Source organism: Eleginops maclovinus, chromosome 8 (genome assembly GCF_036324505.1).
Source record: "Eleginops maclovinus isolate JMC-PN-2008 ecotype Puerto Natales chromosome 8, JC_Emac_rtc_rv5, whole genome shotgun sequence".
Lineage (NCBI taxonomy): Eukaryota > Metazoa > Chordata > Actinopteri > Perciformes > Eleginopidae > Eleginops > Eleginops maclovinus.
Genome location: NC_086356.1, coordinates 18,284,982 through 18,305,282, shown reverse-complemented (window position 1 = coordinate 18,305,282; position 20,301 = coordinate 18,284,982). Strand labels below are relative to the sequence as shown.

Sequence of the window (20,301 nt, the reverse complement as noted above, 5' to 3'; positions counted from 1 at the left end):
CACACATGGATTGGCCACCACAGAGTCCAGACCTGAACCCCGATTGACAATCTTTGGGATGTGCTGGAGAAGACTTTGCACAGTGGTCCGAATCTCCCGTCATCAACACAAGATCTTGGCGAAAAATGAATGCAAGACAGAAATAAATGTTGTGACATTGCAGAAGATCGTGCAAACGATGCCAAAGCGAATGTGTGCCGTAATCAAAGCTAAAGGCGGTCCAACGAATATTAGAGTGTGTGACCTTTTTTTTCGGCCAGGCAGTGTATATCATAGATCATAAATACTTTTCTAAGTACAGAACTTGTTGAATTAAGGGATTCTCTTTTAGTGGTGAAGAGTACAACAAAGTAACAATTTTGAGTTACTTTACTTAAATATTTCCATTCAATGCTACTTTTCACTTCTACCCCACAACATCTTGTAGGTAAATATTCTACATTTACTCCACTAGCTAATTCCGACAACCTTAGTTACCTTTTAGATTTAACATTGAAAAACTAAACTTAAAGGTAATGAATCCTTAAAGATTTAGCCAGTGGAATATCAGAATTAGGTACAAAAAGGTAAAATACCCAATGCATGACAAAGAAAATGAAAACAAAGAAAGGGGTAGACAACAACGTATGTATCAGATGTGTGTTTGTCCACAACAGTGAAATGGTAATTGAAACAACACTATAAACACTCAAATAATGTCATACTTGTTAAACAAATATCACATATGCATATTTTCCTGCTGAATAAGTACTTTTATTTTTGATACTTAAGTTGAATGTATCTGATAACACTTCTGCAGTGAGATTTTAAATGCAGGACCTTTACTTGTAATCCAGTATTACAATATTATTAAACTTGATAAAATAGTCATTTTTAGTTATTATTTCATTATTTTTTTGAGAGGTATCAACAACAAAATAACACTTTTGAGATTCAATATTGTAAACAAACATAAAATGATCTGAAAAAAATACATTTGTATTCAGATATATACAAATCATGTCTCTTAAGTGTTTGGATACCAAACAGATCATTGTAGCATGCCCTCTGTTTCAGCCCCGTTCCAAATGATTCTGTGTCTGTAGCTTTAAAAGCTAATGAGCTGCTGCTGGCCACACCCCTCTTTGACGCGATTGGTTAAAAGAAACTCAATGGTGATCCAGGAGGAGATTCAGGTGATAAGCTAAGATAAAAATAGCAGAAAATGAAAGCACTCCAGTCCCTTTAAAATGTGCTTCAGTGCAGTTAGAGTACACTGTCTCACGACCAGAGGAAGGGAAAGCATTTCAGTACACCGCTTAAGAAAAAAAGAATCATTTTATTTATTCTTTTGCAAGGCATTCACGTTTACCCAGAATAAGTGAACTCAAGAAAACTCTATTATGAATATTAACCATATACTGTAATGGGCGTCTATACCAGGTGTGCATAATAACACACACACATACAGTAAAGGACCACACACACACACAAGCCTCTGCAGGATGTCAGATGTTTCTCATATCCATCTAAAGCAACAACCAATTACACTTTTAATAGCTTTGGTGAAAATCAGAGAAAAGTTGAAGTCCTTGTTTTATTTTTCCACCCAAACTCAGCATTAAAAGTGCTTTATTAAGGTTTAGAATACTACTTAGAATATTTGTTATCTTACAGTATCTGTGTTCGTAAACAACTGCCCAACATTTCTACCAGCAGGGTCGCTGCAGAGAAACTCGCCACAAGTTCAAGCTCATGACACAAAGCTTAGAAATCACACATCTGTATTACAAAATAACAAAGAAATGAACAGGAAATAAAATGGATAAACACTCTTTTAGCTAAATGTTTATGGTATAGTTCATATTTTGGAAGAAATCCATTTTGGTAGAGTACTTTATAACATTCAAACCACTTGCTGCAAAAGGTCAAATCTGCAGATTAAACTCCATAAATATGTTTAAACTAATAAAAGAAATCAATCAGTATTAATAGGGGGGATATATATACTATACTGGCCTTGAAATTAAATGAAACCCTTACCGTCATGTGTACTTAAAGCCGAGCACAGCAGGCATGTTGCTCTCCCCTGTGAGCGTACAGGCTTAGTAACGTTTGGTAAATTTGGACTCAGCACAAAAACATCTGAATAAATTTAACATTAAATGGTCAAATAATACAAAATAAATGTGAATAGATGTGACGCCCACTGCCCAGGATTAGGGCCACATGTGAATTTCATTTGGAGATCTGACCAAAAGAAAAAAAAGTCAAAATTCAGAGAAAAAAAACTTGATTCTGAGATTTTCACAAAAAAGAAATCAGGAATTCTGAATTCTGACTTTTTTCTCAGATTATTCATATTTTCTATTAATAAAAAAACAAATATATATATATATATATATATATATATATATATATACACACAAGTCTCTTTTTCAAATTTCTGACCTTAACCTCAGGGTTACAAAAAAGAGATTTTCAGAAGAAAAAAAGTAATTATTTGTATTTATTGTTTAGGTCTGAGAACAAAAGTCAGAATTCTGAGATTCTCAGAGCTAAACAAACAAAAAATAAATCACTTTTGGTCAGATCTTAAAAAAGGTTTCACAATCACCCATAAACCTCCTCCATACCAGACAACATCCCATGGTAATACATAGGAAATAGATAAAACATTAAGATGCTATTTGTTGTACGCTAATATCCTGAATGCTGAAATACATTCTCAGATGGGGTTTGATGGCCAAATGATTTAGGAAACAGTGTAAAGGCAGTGAGCAAAGTAAAATGTAAGACCTGGATGTAAACCAAAACAGTTTAGTCGGTTCTATGCGGATAGCGGTCATCGTCAGCACATGATATAAAACAGAATTTGAGCATACATACATTGAGCTCAACAATCCAAAAGGTGCAACAACAAGAAAAATCAAACTTAAGGCCAACATCAGCTTTTAAAATATTCTAATATCCTTCTACGAGGTTAAGTAATAACTGAATCAGAACATCACACCTAAAACGAGGCTATCACCTTCATACAGTATGGATAAAAACGAATATGGGGACAAACCTTAAGGGAATACCTCCCCTACGAAATCACCATTCTGATTCAAACGACTCACCCCATGTCACCTTGAATTATAGAACAAAATAAACATTGGACTCCTGACGTTTTCTTCAAGAATCTAAAGTGACACGGAGTGAGTCATTCGGCATTTTGTGGGTAAAGTTTAAACCATTCTGAGATGTAGACCTAAGTGTGCCAGGTTTATTAATAATTAGTGAATCTTCAAGTTAATCAGAACAAATAAAAATCAGACAATGTAAAAAAAAAAAGCTTGAGATCTAAAATAATTTCCAATTCTAAAGTTTTACCCTTTTCCCTACAACAAGAGCTACCTTGTATCATCGGTAAAGGGAAATGACATCATTGGTAAAGTGAAATCAGTCCCTGAAGGACAGAATATTCAGTCGAGATAATAATGGTTTAACTTTGGAAACTTTCCAATAACACTTTGTCATGGCACAGCCGGTAGCTTGCACTTTGGAGCAGTACTTCTAAGAAAACGTTGCACATTGCACAATCTGAAATCCCCTTTTTGACACATCTTTAAATAGGTTCACCTGTGAGTTCCTTTCCGAGGAGCAAAAGTCACTTCTAAAAATAATAAAAAAAGACAAAGCAAGATTATCCCATTTAGAAATAAATTAAAAAATCAAAAACACAGCGAGACAAAGACACTTGTTGCTCGATTCTGCACCTGGTTATTTCTAATCTTTTGGAGAGAAATGCACAATGTTACACTCACAATGCACAACACTGAAACTGATCAGTCCACTAAAGTCCAGTAACCCAGTACAGATGGGTGCTATGGTTGAATTCCCGGCTATCTGACGTATGTCGAGGAGTTTTTTGGTGATTGAATTTGAAAGCCAATGGGATCAGAGTTGAATTCATAGCGACAGAACTTAAGAAGTTCTCAGCCGACCGGTGTTGACCTCTCACCACGGCACACTCCACCAGTGCAGGAGACCCCGCTCCGTTTGTCTTTAGGCAAGAGACTGGAATGCAGATAAGGGGACACACACACTAAAAGGAGATGAAGTCCTTTTGAATTAGTGTGAGCAGGAGGGTAACTCAAATAAATGCAGTATGAGAAGAACAAGTGGGTTTCCCTGAACATAAAAAAGCCCAGGATTATCTGCTGAACAGAAGGCAGGTGGAGGAAAAAGGCCCAAAAATAAAAAGTACAAAATGGTGATAAAGTAAGACGTTAAAATAATTAAGCCTGGCTCACAAAGCCAGAGAGAAAGCGTGGATGGAGGTGGACAGAGCCATCCAAAAGGCATGCATGAAGAACAACATACATCTGTACTGTCCGGCCCAGCCGTCCGTCACTCCGCTCGCGGCGCAGCGCGGCTGCTGACCCGCAGAGGGTCGGGACCGGCTGTGCTGTGTGTTCAGGCCGTCGCCTACACAAGAGGAGACTTCACCACTGTGTCATGTCGTCTCCTGGCCAGGTGGAGGGACGACCTGGAGGGGAGAGGGGGGGAAAGTCTGGGGGAGAAGGGATGGGTTTTTAGACGAGGGACAGAGGAGAAGAAGGAGGCGGGAGCGAGGTAAATGTTCAGTGCTTGCACGGCCCGTTGCTCTGGGGTACGGAGTTGGAGATGCTGAGGAAGGAGGAGCGCATCAGGTTGAATGATTTGTCGGAGAGGGAAGGGATGTCGTCACACGTCAGCCCCTTTGTCTCGATCTTTGGAAGGATCCTCAATCTGATGGTGCCTGCAGGATAAAAAAAACGGCACTGTCAGAAGCCCCATCGAGCAGCTGAGAAGTTTTCTCAACTGTGGATATCATCATCAATAGGATAACCTCTGTTTCAGGACTGTGTGGGGTTCTGCTATCAGAGTGTTTCCTGCTGAAGAACGCTAAAGGACTACTGTGGCAGCTGGGTGTGGTTAGAGCGCCGGCTGCTGGGGTGAGGGGACTGGCTCGGCCGGAGACCAGACAGCTGATCAGAATCAGGTAATCAGTCATTTAATATAAAGCATGTTGGTAACCTGGTTCTGGGCTGTCTTGCAGTAGGCTGGGTCCTGGGAGGATATCACAGCCGACACACACCGTCCTGGCCTTGCCCGTCCTGGAAGTGCCGGGGAGCTGTCTTTTTGTTTGCATTTTCTTACGGAATAAACGCTATCATTTTTGCCCAACCCCGAACCCTTCTGCCTCTCTTATTCCACCGGAGCGACCCTGCTCACACAACATTAAATCAAGCATTAAGGTCCATATGTCCAGTGGGAGACTCTCAGTCTTCAGAAACATGCTCCAGGGTCCAAGTATTCTGTATATTATACTATTGTACAACAATATAATCTATAACTTCAATCACCAGCAGTGTTGGTGTAACGCGTTACAAAAGTAACAGAGTTACAGTAATGTATTAGTTTTGCTGTAACGCAGTAATATCACGCATTACTTCACGATGCAGAGCTGCAGGCTCAGAGAAAATAATAGAAAAAGACAGAAGTGCACGCAGGCCAAAGCAACAGAAGGTAACTTTGTCTGGGTCTGCTGCTTGAACCCGAGGAAAGTTAGAGGCTTGTGGCGGAGTGTTGAAGATCTGCAGGCTCTGTCCTCTGTGGAATCGTGGCTTTTAGAAAGCTTGTCAGCCAAATCCCCGTTAACACACCAATGACAAGGTGAGCTAACGTTGCCATAGAGACTCGTTCATATACAGCAGGTTACAGGGCCGTGCAGAGGCTCCACTAACATGTTATTAATAACACACAGAGACGTGATGTTACCGGTATCACATATTATTCAGCCCACTTAAACAGAGCATGAGTTTAATTTCAGCATACTGCCATAGATAGCTTTAATTACTGAGCTGCAATAAACTACATTTTAGCATTTAAAGCCAAACTTTTGCGGTTATTTTGGTGAAAGTAACTCAAAGCAACGCAAAAGTAGTGTAACGCATTACATTTCAGACAGTGATAATGTAATGTACTTTAAAAAGACAGTAATAAGTAATATGAACTGTATTACATGTGGGAAGTAACTTGCTCTCCGGTGTGTCACTGTTTCTATTGTGTTATATGTGTCCTGAGTATGTAGGTAATGAATCCACGACAGGAACGCTGACAGCTGAGTACTTGAGCTCTTTAGGGAAAAACAGTGTATTACCTAGCTGCAATATGAGGGCATTTTTACTTTCCAATGCCAAAGACTTGGATATGTTATTGTGTTTCGCAGGATTACTATTTGGGATTTTTCGCATCCTCTGGTGGACCCTGGCAGGGGAGTTAGCAGGGAGATTGAGGCGCCATCAAACCGTTGCAAAAATACAAAGCTGGTTAAAACCTGTCTCAGTAATCCGTTCAGATTTTCCCCAGCCCTGGTTGAATATTTAAATGTATAAAGGCGGTATGGCCCAATAATTCTCTTCTCTCAGTTTTTCTCACATCCTCATTGACAAAATCATTTCTAACTCAAATGTCTTTTATCTATTACTGTAATGCTTTAACAGATGTTTACCGTGGTATTAGTGTCGAGGTATTTATGAATCAAAGTCATTATTTTGAACAACATAAGGATCAGAAAAATGAGGTTAAAATGATAAATTACCCGAATTGAATTGCTTCTGTTTCCGTAGGTAGAAGCTGCTGTAGGAGGAGAAAACAACGGGTATGATGGGTACCTGAAAAACAATAGAGGAAATAAGATTACTCACACGGTCAAATTATTAGTATTAGTATTTATGTTATGTACAAAAAGTAATCTAACTCCTAATCTTTCCCTTCTCCTAAGCCTCCAGCCACAGGATGAGAGGCAAACAGACAGAGCTGCCTGGCTGAAGCTACATCACGTTCCTCTCTCGGTCTCAATCAGCACGACACTAGTGATCTCTGTCTCTTCAGCTAATAGAGGCCGAGTTGCTCTCCCGAGGCCCCGAGTGGCCCCTTCCACGAGACTGGCAGAGCCAAACGTGGCTCCCCCTGGGGGCTGTCCTGCTTCCACTCAATCTGGCCGGCTGGGTACAAATGGAAAAGGCTGCGTGGTAATTCGGCAGCAGCAAACACGCAGAGATAGAAATAGTCTCGGAGCCAACAGGGAGAACCAAAACACACTCGGTGTGTTCTCCAGACCTCAAATGAAGTTATTCCGCTACCTCTCTCCAACACAAACACAAAACAGATCCAGCTCGAGTATCGAACAACGAAACACTATTTTTAGCTTGAGGCTGCATTCACAGGTGCAGATTCTTTAGTCTAGTTATTCTTTTTATTGTCAGTTCTTCTGTAAAGTGTACACACTTCCAAAACTAAGTCAACATTTCTAGATAAATGTTATTATTTCCAAAATTCACAATGTTTTTTTATAACAAAGATATTCAGTTTTAATCATATTTGTTGGCGTTATTCCCCTTTGTTAAAGAAGCAGCGATCTAACACCAGCATAACACACATAAATAGATAAATAATAAATATCAAACTAACGTATTTAATCCAATAAATCACATTATTATATATAATTTAAAGGACATTTACTTTTTTTATATACTTTAAGTTACATACTGTTATACTACTGATAATACTGTGTATACTTCAGCTTTTTTACATTTGTCATATGTATTATACCATACATTATACTTAACTTATCCGTTTGTTTCTGTCTGTGAAAATAACTTAAATCTGAATAATAAGGTGATTTAAAGGCGTCATCACGTATGACGTCAGACATTTGAACTCCATGTGTGAAGCTGATCTGAGGCGTTGAATGTAAAGGAGCTACTTTTGGTCCTGCCCTGCTGTTTGTATAACATGAGCACATGGAGCCAAGCTGCAGAGCCAACAGAGGCCCTGTAGACATTGTTAATGTGTTTGCTAATAAGGAGCAGCAGGGCTTTGTTTTTCTAGCCTCAGCCTCCCTGCATGCACATCAGAATCAAACCGATATTAATCTTTAGCAGCAAGTAACATCAAAAAATTGGCTCAGGCACACCACAAAGTTTACGCCTGAGGCGCACCGACTCGCGGTTCCTGGCCAGATCTCATTCAACCATGTTTTTTAAATTCTTTCCACCTGTCGGATCTGCAGAGTGAGCGCTACGAAGCGTTCGACTCAAGGACAGAGACCTCCCACCTGCAGGAAGAGAGGAGCTCATTAAAATACACCGACCGAGCTGCCAGTTACGCTGCAGTCATTAGATGTCGTCTTTTCTAACTTCAATCATTAGGTGAGAGGAGCTGGGGGAGGATTACGTCACTGCACAGCCGAGAAAAAAATTCACAGAAGACCAACACCGAAAGAAAGTGCTCAGACAGACAAAAGTAGTTCGACCATTTCAAAGCCTTCCTCGTTTCATTGGATATTGGATATGGTTAAATCTAAATGTTGCCTTGTGATGTGCCACATAAGGTTTCTAGCTCCCCCGTGTGTCTAGAAACAGCACATTGCTCTCATCTTTTAGGAAACAAAACTTGGCAGAAGTGTCCCTGAACACAGCCAGCATCAGCACAGGCGCTCTTTGCCAGCAGCGTTAAGGAAACAAACAGGAAGTCATGACACAGGAAATGTGTACAAAAGTGGATTGCGGGTGCTGATGGCATCATGATTGTGCATACAAGATACAGCACTACTGATATTAAGCTTAGCAGCTAAGAGCAATAGGCAAAACTATTGCAGAGAGAGAAGGAAATATACCATTTTCAGAAAGCAACCTACAGGTCTTTTTTTTGTCAGTGCTGTTTTTGTTTTCATATGCACACATGAATTACTCTGAAGCAATAATCCTTTTTATTTAAGGATCATTTTTCCAGCCAGAGAGTTTTCCTGGGCAAGAAATTAAAAAAAAAACTTCTAAAAAGGTCCCTTACTTAAATTAAAAGAATATTTGCATGGTTCAAAGCACCAGAAAGTCTGGGCATAACCCTCTTTATAAAAGTGCTTCAGGTACCACCAACTCTCTGAAGACGGGAGCCACCAAAGCCATGCAAGTACTATAAGGACATAAGAGGGAAATGGCTCACTTGTGCCTGCACTGCCAGGTGGAAAGCTCCTTTTTTGAAGGGCAGCAGGTCGCCTTTCTGATTCCTCGTTCCCTCTGGAAACACCCACAGACGAATCTGCAAGAGAAAAAGCGCAACAGTGTCAATTTAATTATAATAATGACAAATGATGAGTATCAGGAAGAACAGAGAAACAACAAATGACTAACAGTCAAATTAATCTCACATAAAATCATGATGTTAACCGTGTAAACACTTACTGAAACTCAAACATATCCTCCTTCAACACTAATCCCAGGGTGTTCTGGTGTGACATCATCCACATTACCTGGTCGTCCAGCATGGTTTTGGCAGCGTCAATCATCACACTCTTGGCGTCGCTCGTCTTCTTGCGGTTGATGAAGACGATGCCACCTAGCCAGCATATGAGACCCACCGTGCCGGCGTAGATCAACTCCTTCTTGGCGATCATGGTGCAGCGGTCCGGCAAGATCTCCATCAGGCCTGAGGAACAAAGGATAACAGAGGAAACAGTCAGAGGAAAAGGGCTTTATTTTAAATATGAGGATAACTAATGACTTCTTCATTACTGTAGTTTATTATCTCAAGTTTAGCTTAGTTTTACAGCATACGAGTTCAAACTAGGAGCAAAGGCAAGTCTTTTAGGTGTTTAGGTGTAGGCATTAATCAATTAAAAAACAACATATTTACAACAAGAGGTTAAAGAGAGGGAGTGTAAGACAAATCTTAAGTGCATCATACATGACTTTCATTTAGCCGCAATTATTGCATTTGCAGTATGATGTAAATGAGTCATAAAATATGACGACGACCAAACAAAATACAAAGTGTCCTCCCATTTTTAAAGGTTGAAGACATGATCAAATGTGTGACGATTGAAACTACATTTAAAAAAAAAAGCTACTAAAGAAAAAATAACTGCTCAAACTATTTTATAAATGCTTAAAAATGACTTATTAATTAATTGGGAGTCCTCTCAATGAATAGGGCTTACAAACATGCACGGTGTCTGCTAGCAGGTAAGAATAATGAAAGATGTCACACACAATATGAGAGAAACCATAAAGTGAAATAAAGGATGCTACACAGCAAGTAGAGGAGTTGAAGCTGGAGGGGAGAAAAAAAGAGCAGACGGAAACAAAATTAACTCAGAAAGGGAGCTTGAATCGGAGCTGCAGAGGTGAGGGATCTCTGTTCCTCGCGGTGTTATCACATTGCTGGAGGATAAGCAGCTAATAATGGCCGGGTGTAGCTGCTCTCATGGCAACCAAGACGCCAAACAGACTCCTGCAGAGTCTCCTCAGCACTAATTAAATGCCTTGCTCTCCCCTGCTGTCGCCACCTTGGCCTCCAGCCTTCCCTCATCACTCAGCGGGCAGCACAGAAACACTCTCCAAGGTACTGATGAAGAGAAACCATTCCTCTGCTCAACACAAAGTCCTCAAGACGCAGATTTAGGATAAAGAATAATGCGGCAGTGCTCATTGAGGCATGGACATAACGAGAGGCTCATTTTGAGGATCAGCTTTGGATGTCTGTTGTCATATTTCATCACCATAAAAAAATGGGCCGGATAGTTCATTGTTATATTTATGTAATTCATGGTGCCATTTATTTGCTGCTACACTGCCCCAGTAATAAAGCGTCAGGAGTCCCTTTATGTGCAGAAAATAGGAATCAAATCAAAACGCCAACTGAAAACAAATATATCGTTGTTTTTAATTAAGTTTGGGATATATCCGTCTTTATTTAGAATTCACAAAAGATGTGTAGTGGTTGGTAATCTGGAATCAGCAGAACAAACATATATTATAGGCTGCTTCTATGCAGGAATACCAGGTTCACACAGAATAAATAGATGAATGTGTGTGCTTGTCAAGGTGTTAATGTTCTGTAATTCCTGTGGTTGCATGGCAATTCATTCTCCTTTTTGTCTAACACCCTTTGTCAGCACAAAGCTGGTATAATTTTACATTTGTCCCAGTTTCTGCAGGACTGTTAACCCACTCTGCAGCCTGCCTGATTAACCAGCATCAGGAAATGTGTAATAAAGAGTTCGGATGGGATTCACCTGACAGGATTTATTATTTTAGTCAAAAAGTTTGTGCGTTCAAGGTATTTAGTCGATGAGGCAAGGAAGCACTGATGTCTTCAGTAGTCTGTGGCCGATCCAAACCAGATTGTGACTAATGGCAAATGTAAACAGGATGTGTCCACGCAGCTGTCAGAGACAATCCGGCTCTCTGTAATCACAAATACTGTCATGAATTCACGTGTGAAGGTTACATCAGATCTGTGTTTAGCAAGGAGGAGCTGGGCTGAGAGCAGCCAGGGCTGACCGGCACATGTTATATATTCTTGTTTGTATTTGCACTGTGGGACTGCCAGAAACGGTATTTCAATTTTCTGTATGTATAACACATGTGGAAACTTTGACAATAAAGTGGACTTTGACTTGACTTTGATTCAGTTTGTATCTTCAACAAAGAGTAGGCTTCACTGGATGTTGAAGTCAACGGCTTCAGGTTCTTCATTATTTATGTTTCCATTTCCCTTTTTCACATTTTGCTTTGATTATTCACGTCATTGATCACCCCACCCAGCCAAATAATGCAATATTTGAAGTTCTTTTTAGATTTTTTGCAGTTTTTTTCTGCAGAAATTCAATCTGTGCATAAATACAGCTGGGTGGAAATTGCACATTTAGTTGGAGAAGGTGAGGGCTTTGTGCCTGTGTCCATTCACCCTACAGTCAAACACATTCAGGTCATCAGCCAGTTGTTAATTGTCTGCAGTGTGAGGGGATGGCTTCCTGTGTGACTCGTCAGTGAGCTCATCCAGGTCAGCAGCAGGCAGTGTTTCATGACGGAAGATTCCCCTAGGCAGGTTTTCATGAAGCAAGGGGTGCCGGAGAAGGAGGAAAAACGTGTTTTAGTTCCATTGAGGAGTATAAGCTAGTCCATATCACTGGATCGGGAGTGGAGATTCACCCCATGTAAACACAGGAGCGGATATGGAAATCCCTAGAGTTGAAGTTTAACGGTACATTTCTTTAATCCGAGACATCTACGGCACAGAACTACTGCTTCTTAATGTCTAGTAACCTGGGGTGTGTGAAATTCAGAAAGCCTTCCTCACTGGTAAATTTGATTTATATTTAAGAAGGACGTGAGAGCAAATTAAGAAAAACTAAAATTAGTGCAGAGGAAGAGCCGCCATCTGCACAACCATCTTGCGTCAATATGAACCAACATTTCAGTCAGCATTTAAAAATAGATGAGACTTGCTGCATTTCTAAACCTTTCAGCACTGTTTGCTTCTTAAAAACCACAATAATTGTGAGATTGTACAGGAAAACAGTTAATATGACAAGTTTCAATTTTGAAAGCTATCTTAGTTTATGTTTGGAAAGGGTATCAGTTTCAAGGATCTGTCAGGGTTCACATAAACTGGTTTGACAATGTAGGAATCATAGCTCTTTTTATAACAGCCCCCTTCCCCTGAGTTAAAGTCAGCAATTAGCATTTTTGTTTAAATTCAAATCTGAAAATGAATGGAACGAATGCAGTTTTCTGCAAGCTAAGAGTAACAGAAATTAAACTGTTGTTTTTGAAATAAATGGCAAAAGTATCCATCTTCATAAATAAATGAAGAACAGCACCCACCCAAAACATCCAGGGAGCTCTGGTGGTTGGAGATGATGACGTAGGGACCCTCTGTCTGCAGATGTTCCCAACCGCTCACATCAAATCGGAGACCCAGGAAATACTTGACATGGCGAACCAAGGAGCGGATAACCCTGGGGGGGAAAAGGGGTCATTACAGTCCAGAATAAGTATAGGTTACCGTTCACAGTCATGCATGTGCAGCAGGCTACATATCATTAACCCAAGATAAATGTTGGAGGGAACAGCAGGCTGTGGAAAGCCCGTTCAATAATAAGGTATTAAGAGAAGAAATGCCACTTCAAATCCAACCTTAATCCAACAATCATGACTTTAAAATACAAGACATCTGCTCAATTAACTATGTGCAACATCTCCATTAGCCATGTTTGTTCGTTGGTTGGTTGAATAATAGCCTGTAGCAAGAACAACGCTCCAATAAGCTTTACAGAAAATGTCCTCCCATCTGCCTCTGAAATAAAACAAATCAAAACAAAGGTTTATGCCGCAAATCTGGGGAGTTTTCAGATTCAATCAATACTTTCATTTGTCTGGAACTCAAAAATTAAGAGACCGCTTCAGCATTATCATTTTCTCTTGTTTTATTATTTATAGACATGTCTTTGATTTAAATGATTATTATTATTCTTATTGTATTTTATAAACTGCTGACAATTTTTTCTCTGTTGGAATTCAACACACACTGGAATGGCTGCCATACATGTAGAGATAAAGATTTAAGAAAATGTTGGAGTGTTCTCCATTTTTTTGAGGGAACTCTGATCAACATAATAAAACATATTGAATCCTTTTTAAAAATATATTAGTTGACTGGACTTGACACTTACACATCACAGACAGGTATTTGATCTCATGTAAATACCAAGATTCTTTATGAAGCTTTAAGAACAGTTTGCAGGTCAACTATTCCTTAACATAATGACCTCAACCACACTTGGCTTTTCCTGTTTTTACACTCTATGATCAGGGTTTATCTTGAGGAACAAATCACACTTGAACTTTGTACTGACAAAGAAGATAACAACTCTGATCTATGCAAAGAAATATGCAAGGCCTCTCTCCGACTTGGAGAAAGGTCAATGCCTTTTCAAAACAACAACCTTCATTGTGAGAACTGTGTTGCAACTAGTGTTGCACAGTGCACCGGTACTGTAAAGGTATCGCAATACCCTGCTGTTAAAAACGCAACGATTCCCCCATTTCATTAGTAGCGGTACTTTAAGAATGACATTGTTTTGATAAGAGCCGTATTTCCTGTGTGTGTTAAGCGCTCTGCCTCCACTCCCTGCAGCCGGTGACTGTGCCTCCCCTCTCTCATGCACGCTCTAGCTGCAGGGTTTCCCGCAGGGGGGGGGGGGCGTTGCTGCCTGACTGACGGGGGGTGGGGGAGAAAGAGCGCAGGGTGAGGTAGGCCTGCTTCGTCGCATGAAGAAGCCCGCAATTTTTGTTTTTTCCAATTCATGAAACGGTTTTTTTTATTTTATCATTACTTTTTTAAATGCGTTCTGCAGAGAAGGGAGACTGGCATTGCTCACGGTTTGGAATGAGAGAAAACAGGACAGAGTAACACGGCGTATATCGCGCATGTTTTTTTTGGGAAGACCTTAGTTTAGGCGGCAGGCGTGCGTTACTTAGGCGGCCGCCCAAGCTGTAAAGTGCCGCGGGAAACCCTGCTGGGTCATTGAGCTGCATGAGACGGCTTTAACTGGCTGTCAGGAGAGGGAGAGGGGAAAGGGAGTAGGCCTACTCCGTTTATTTGTGTTATTATCCAAAGTTAATGTAAACTTCTGAATAATGTAGTTCACAAGTACTTTGTTTGACCGTTTTTTTCTTTCTCCAGGTTTGAAATAAAGCACATTAATGACATTTAGGACGGTTTCCCCTTTTTTAAGAAAAGTATCTAAATCGCAATTCTTGACTTGGTATCAGTATCGAAACAAAAATGTTGGTATCGTGACAACACTAGTTGCAACCACAGGTTTTCAAGCTTCTACTTCCATCAACTGAGATCCATTATCAGCAAGCACTCACATCCATTACATCTTCAGACAAAAACAATAGGGCTGTCATTTTCAAATGAATCTAAAAGGCATTTTATGTCCCGGCCAACACCACATTACCAGTCAATAAGCACTCCATTTTGTAGCCTTCATTTGAAAATCATTCAATCAGTATTACAGTTTTAGAGCCAAAGGTCGCACATTTGTATAAATCTGCTGTGAAACTACTACACTACACTTAATGTTTTATCTGAAGGTGTGAGGACTGAGTTGATTTAAAAAGGAACGGTACATGAGGCACTTATGGTAGCCTTGGAGTTTGTCTTCGCTTATAGCATTTAGGAAGATACAAATACAAAGTTTGAAACATGATATTAAATGTGCCATCTTTGCTAATGTGAAGTACTTACAATTATAACATGATCATACGAACACAACTCTGGCAAATTCGGGAGCTGCTTTTCAGAGGAAAGAATTTTCCTATTCAAAACTGAACCACACATTTTGGAAAACAAATGAGCTGTTTTGCCTGTGAAACAACCCAAAACAGACTCCTGTTATACCATCTAAGGCAAAACAGCAGAGTAACTCACCATCTTATGTCAGAAAATACCTCATGTCCATTCCTCCTCTCAAACTCCCTCATGTTGTGATCTAATAAGCACTATTTTTAAAAATGCCTTCCACCAATTTTCTTGTAATTTACGGTCTACAATCATTTATCTTTGTTATCCTGGAACTCACGCTTTACGACCTTGAAATAACGATGGCACTAATGTAATAATAAATAATACAAATAATGGGCTCCGTGTTTATTGACAGTTTACAACAGTAATGTGTAAAAATAATCAAGGAATTTCCATATGCTCTACCAAAGGAAAGGGAATGAAATGATTAATTAAAGGCTCTTGCTGTGCTAATTCTCTTTGGTTATGCTCCCAATAATTATGGGATTAAAAAAAAGCAAAGCCACTTATAAAAGCCTTAGTTTCCCCCTCATGCCAGAGCTGGTTATCAAAATAGACCAAAGAGAACATTTTCCTTGACATAAACACTCTTTTTTATTTATTTAAATACTGTACAGCTGAGAGGTTGTGAAGCTATGGATCAGGATTTGCTGTGGTCACTGGTCCTGATCTATGACTGATATTGCTTTCAGAAAGGATACTTAACCAGCATTGTCCTTAACAATACAGTAAGATCAGCATGTTAAACTTAAACCAAAGAGTGCATTTTTTAAATCAAATGTAACAACACCAGACAATTTGAGTTGAGTTAAAGAAGTTGCCTTCATTTTGGTTTCAATAATAGTACTTTGTTTGTATTTATGATTGAGGAAATAAGAGTTTTGTACTTGTTGGAAATGCCCAATGAAACATATCTCTGAAACTGTGTACACTGGAGTCATAAAACTCCATATCTGAGCTTGTCAATGATAAAACATGAAAATTACTCAAGTATGGCAAAACAATAAAACAAATCTACCCCGAAATCTGAACTGGTACACATCAGAGTTAAAAGCCCCAGGAAATGTTTTTTTGTGTGGCGTCTAAAATGTCCCTCCTTCTCAAATTGTTTCTTTTTATTAGGTTTTCTGTGATGCTGTTCATTCCCTTTTTATGCCTACTCCTTGTTTTTTCAGTATGTGTAAGATTGCCAAAGTAATGATGACCCAGTATTGAAAATTGTCACACCTGACTTTTTAAGTAATCAAATCAAAGTGATTTTAATTACTATATCAAAAGTCAAAGCTCACAATGTTAATCAAAGACACAAGAAGCTCCTGAATGCATCACCTGGGCCCGTTTCCTTGTGACTCTACCTAATGCAATTACCTTTCCCTTGACACTAAAGCTTACCTTGCACATTAAGTAGAAGATTGACTGGTAAACTATAGTAAAATAACTTAACCTTTGACAGGATTACAGCCTCTAGGGTAATCTTTCAATACAGCAGAACTGTGATAACACATTCAGTCTAGTGCAAAAGCCACAGGTTATGCAACGACTCAGCCAGGGTTGCAGCAATTGCAAGATTGTCCAAGGGGAATGAAATGGCCTCGGTTGGATTCTTTTTATTGCCAATCCACTAAGCTTTTCCTTTGGTTCATTTCATTATTAGTCTCTAAATAATTCCTTTTTTCCTTCAGAGCATAACACCATTTATGCTGATTTATTGCCAGCATTAATTCAATACATCCTGGCTGCTCAGGGATTAAAAGGTCAGCCACACCTGTTATCCCTGAAAATAGTGTACCAACAAAGATTTCAGTGTGGAGGCTAATTCAGGTGCTAAAGGTCAGAGAACTATTCTGGAAAGAGACATGGTCACAAAGACACAGTGACAATAATTCATTCAGAAAGATAGGCACAAGAAAATGAGTGGTTTACTAGGCGTTAAAGGTCAGTTATCCAACAGTGAGTGACAACATAACTGGTAAGTCATCCTTACAGCAACACTGGTGGCTTCCCATTGATGATCATACTCCATTCACAATATGGAAACTAAGCTAAACTAAACCTTTTTCTGTAATAAGATCCTACAAGATAAAACTAAAGCTATAGCAAACAGAACACACAATAAAAGCAATCAAACTGTCTTTCTTGTTTCTAACAACCACCAATGCTGAAAGAGAGACTGAATAAGTAACAGCTATAAAAGAGAAGTAACCAGTGTCAAATTCGGCTTTGAACTGTTAACTAACCCTTAATACTGGCATATCCATGACACACTAGAACAAATATGGATAGGCAGACTCATCTACTGGCAAAGGGAAATCAGTCAATTGCCTTTTTTTTCTCCACTAGTTTAAAAAACCTCAAAATACTAACTAATTTAAGTGGGAAAAGGGTAAAAGTGAAAGCTAAAACTTAGCGTCAGTACCACAAACCGTACCAATATACCAAGAAGAGTGTTTCAGGAAATGCATGCACAACATTCACATTCAGCGTCTATGGACGACTTTCACAGATTGCACATGCAGATGCCTGTTCTGGCCAACCATTGTTTACTGTGTTATAATCAAGTCCCCAAAGTCAGCTGTGACGCATGTCGTGAACCCCAGAATTCAAGTCTTTGTGTACTAATCTGCCAGGAAATGTCTGTGAAAAAACGACCGGGATGAATGCAACCACTTTTTAGGTCATAGCTGGCTGGCGTAAAATATGCATCCATAAAACTCTTTTTACTCACTGGGCAAGGTCTGACCCTGCTTTGTCACAGTCAACAGGTTCTGATAACCTTTGAGCTGACAGAGTGGCTCAATGCTGCAACATGACACCACCATAGCTAACATGACTGTGAAACAGTTATTCCTAGAGCAGGGAGTGTGGCAGTAAGGTCTGCTGTTAAAACTGACAGAGCCAAGACCAAGTGAGGTAGCATTGTGCATTGGCATCATAACTATCAAGTAAACAAACTCTGATCAGGGGAAAACTAGCCATCTGGCATGTCTCTCTTCAAGGTAATTACTGGAATGCAGTCACTTGTGTTCAGCAATCTGTCCTCACTATCTAGGTTTAACCACAACATCAGAAATCATCCTGCAACAAAGCCAACACTGACACTGAAGGCACACTACACTTCTATCCTTACAGGAATTGGTTGACCAGGTCAGTGTCAGGTATAAAATAACTTGTTTCAACTAGTGGTAGAGTCAAGGGTTCCTCCATACAGAGCCAATACTAACTGATGGATGTGTGGAAGTTCATTAAATGAATTTAATAAGTGAACATATGTAATGTTGGGTTCACTACTTATTTCTGCTGCAAACAAGTGGTCAAAATTCAGGTTAATGCAAGTTTAAAATCCAAGATACATAGTCACGGGAGCACCAAATGTGGAGTAATCCGCCAAGAAAATAGTCCCTAACATTTACGCAACCTTCCTGCTACTTCAGTACTGTTTGGTGAAAAACTGTGTGTTGATGTGCGAGTTATTCAGTCCTCTAATTTAGTCACAAGACATATGTTAAGTGTCTTGTGTGCTGTATTAAGGGAAAGTAGAATTCGGGAACATAAGAATGACCCCCATGACCACTATCACTAAATATAGCCTGAAGGAAACACCTCATTCATACACTTTAACAACATTAAAAGCTTCATAACACTAATATGTTGTGCAGGGCTATAGAGTTGGATTGCAAATTTAATATGTATTTGTGTTTTTTTGAACAGGCACACTGAAATCAGTTGCATTTTCAAAATTCCTGAACAGATTTAGACTCGAAAAATTCCACAAGTTAAAGAAAAAGGAGCTTGGAGAGCAGAACTAGCCAAACAATGATAGCCTTGTGATATTCATCAGGCAGACTAGTGTGCTCACCCCCGTCTAACTTGTTATGTCAAGGCATTTGACTGGAGGGAGATAAGTTAACATTCTTACTGCAAATGTAATTACCGTTATCTGAGGCTGGGATTGCTTCACTCACAAAAAAACAAGCCCACTTGGCTCGCTGCGTTAAATTTAAATGTTAGCATTCTTGTTTCCAGCTAACGTTAACACGTTCCGTATGCCAGGGTGCCAAGGGGGCTAATGTTAGCATATGTATGATTAAAAATGCATTTACTTTTTGTTTTCATATTTCAGGGGAAAAAAATGGTACACTAGAAGCTGTCTGGTGATACACAGTCGTTGTGTTAACATACACTATGCGACAGTAAGACATTTAAGGTTGCTTGCAAGCATCATATAAACTGCTGCTAGCCAGCCAGCTAGCACGCAAGCTAACGTCGGCTAGCTGTCAGACGAGCGACATTTATTATGCAAACAAACTCACCTCATGTTTTCAACGTCTCTGCCACCGCTTTTAAGGATACACAGGGGAATTGCAAGCAGCGCCAACACCATCATCCAGGCGACATAAAAGCACTTTTTGAAATAATATACAAACGTGCTGCTGGTCCACATCAGGAGTGGAAACAGCAGCAGCAGCGGCGGTGCCATCCATAGCACATCCATAGCGATCCAGCACAGAAAGTCCCAGCTGCCAGCTAGAATACACACACACGCGGTTTTTGGGAAGAAAAAGCCGCTTAAACACTGGCCTGGGCTACGGTGCAAGCAGAGAGGGAAGCACCGCGACCCTGACAACCATTACACAGTCAGTAGTAGTCCTTTAATGGCACCCCGGCGATGGCTGAGCTCTTCTCTGCCCAAAATGAACATGTACCGCTGCTCATCTGTTGCTTAATGGCATCATGAGGTGGAGTCTAATCGTCATCGGTTGTGATTTTTTTTCTCATTTCCGGTTTGCTGGACCACTATGTCTGATGTCACAAGTTACCAGATGTGCTAGAAGTACTCAGATATTTATGAAAGTAAAAATGGGAATAGGCCTACCAGCATTTAAAAATATTTCTGTAAAAGTGAAGGTCCTGCACTCAAATCTGCAAAAGTATTAACGTCAATATGCACTCACATCTTCAGAAACTATAATCAACATGCTGATTGGATAATTAGAGAATAATATAGCCCATATATACTGATTAATTATAATTATAAATGCATTATTGTGCACACAGTAAATGTGTATGACGTGGAGTTAATTTGTAATTATTAATGTATCGATGGGTTGCATAATATGTATTATTACCACATCA

The 20,301-nt window shown here is 39.7% G+C and overlaps 1 protein-coding gene across 2 annotated transcripts; it reads right to left on the bottom strand.

Moving 5' to 3' along the window:
• Positions 1-1,298: 1,298 nt before the first annotated feature.
• On the bottom strand, positions 1,299-19,878 carry agpat2 (1-acylglycerol-3-phosphate O-acyltransferase 2 (lysophosphatidic acid acyltransferase, beta)). Of its 2 annotated transcripts, none has more exons than XM_063890178.1 (6): positions 19,479-19,878; positions 12,681-12,814; positions 9,255-9,498; positions 9,016-9,111; positions 6,611-6,683; positions 1,299-4,765 (listed from the first exon to the last, which is right to left on the bottom strand). In XM_063890178.1, the coding sequence occupies exons 1-6, from the start codon at positions 19,658-19,660 to the stop codon at positions 4,751-4,753; spliced, it is 744 nt and encodes a 247-aa protein (XP_063746248.1). In that variant the 5' UTR covers positions 19,661-19,878; the 3' UTR covers positions 1,299-4,750. The 2 variants fall into 2 exon arrangements, with proteins under 2 accessions (XP_063746248.1, XP_063746247.1); XM_063890177.1 differs by having other exon boundaries at positions 9,323-9,498.
• Between the last annotated feature and the right edge of the window lie 423 nt (positions 19,879-20,301).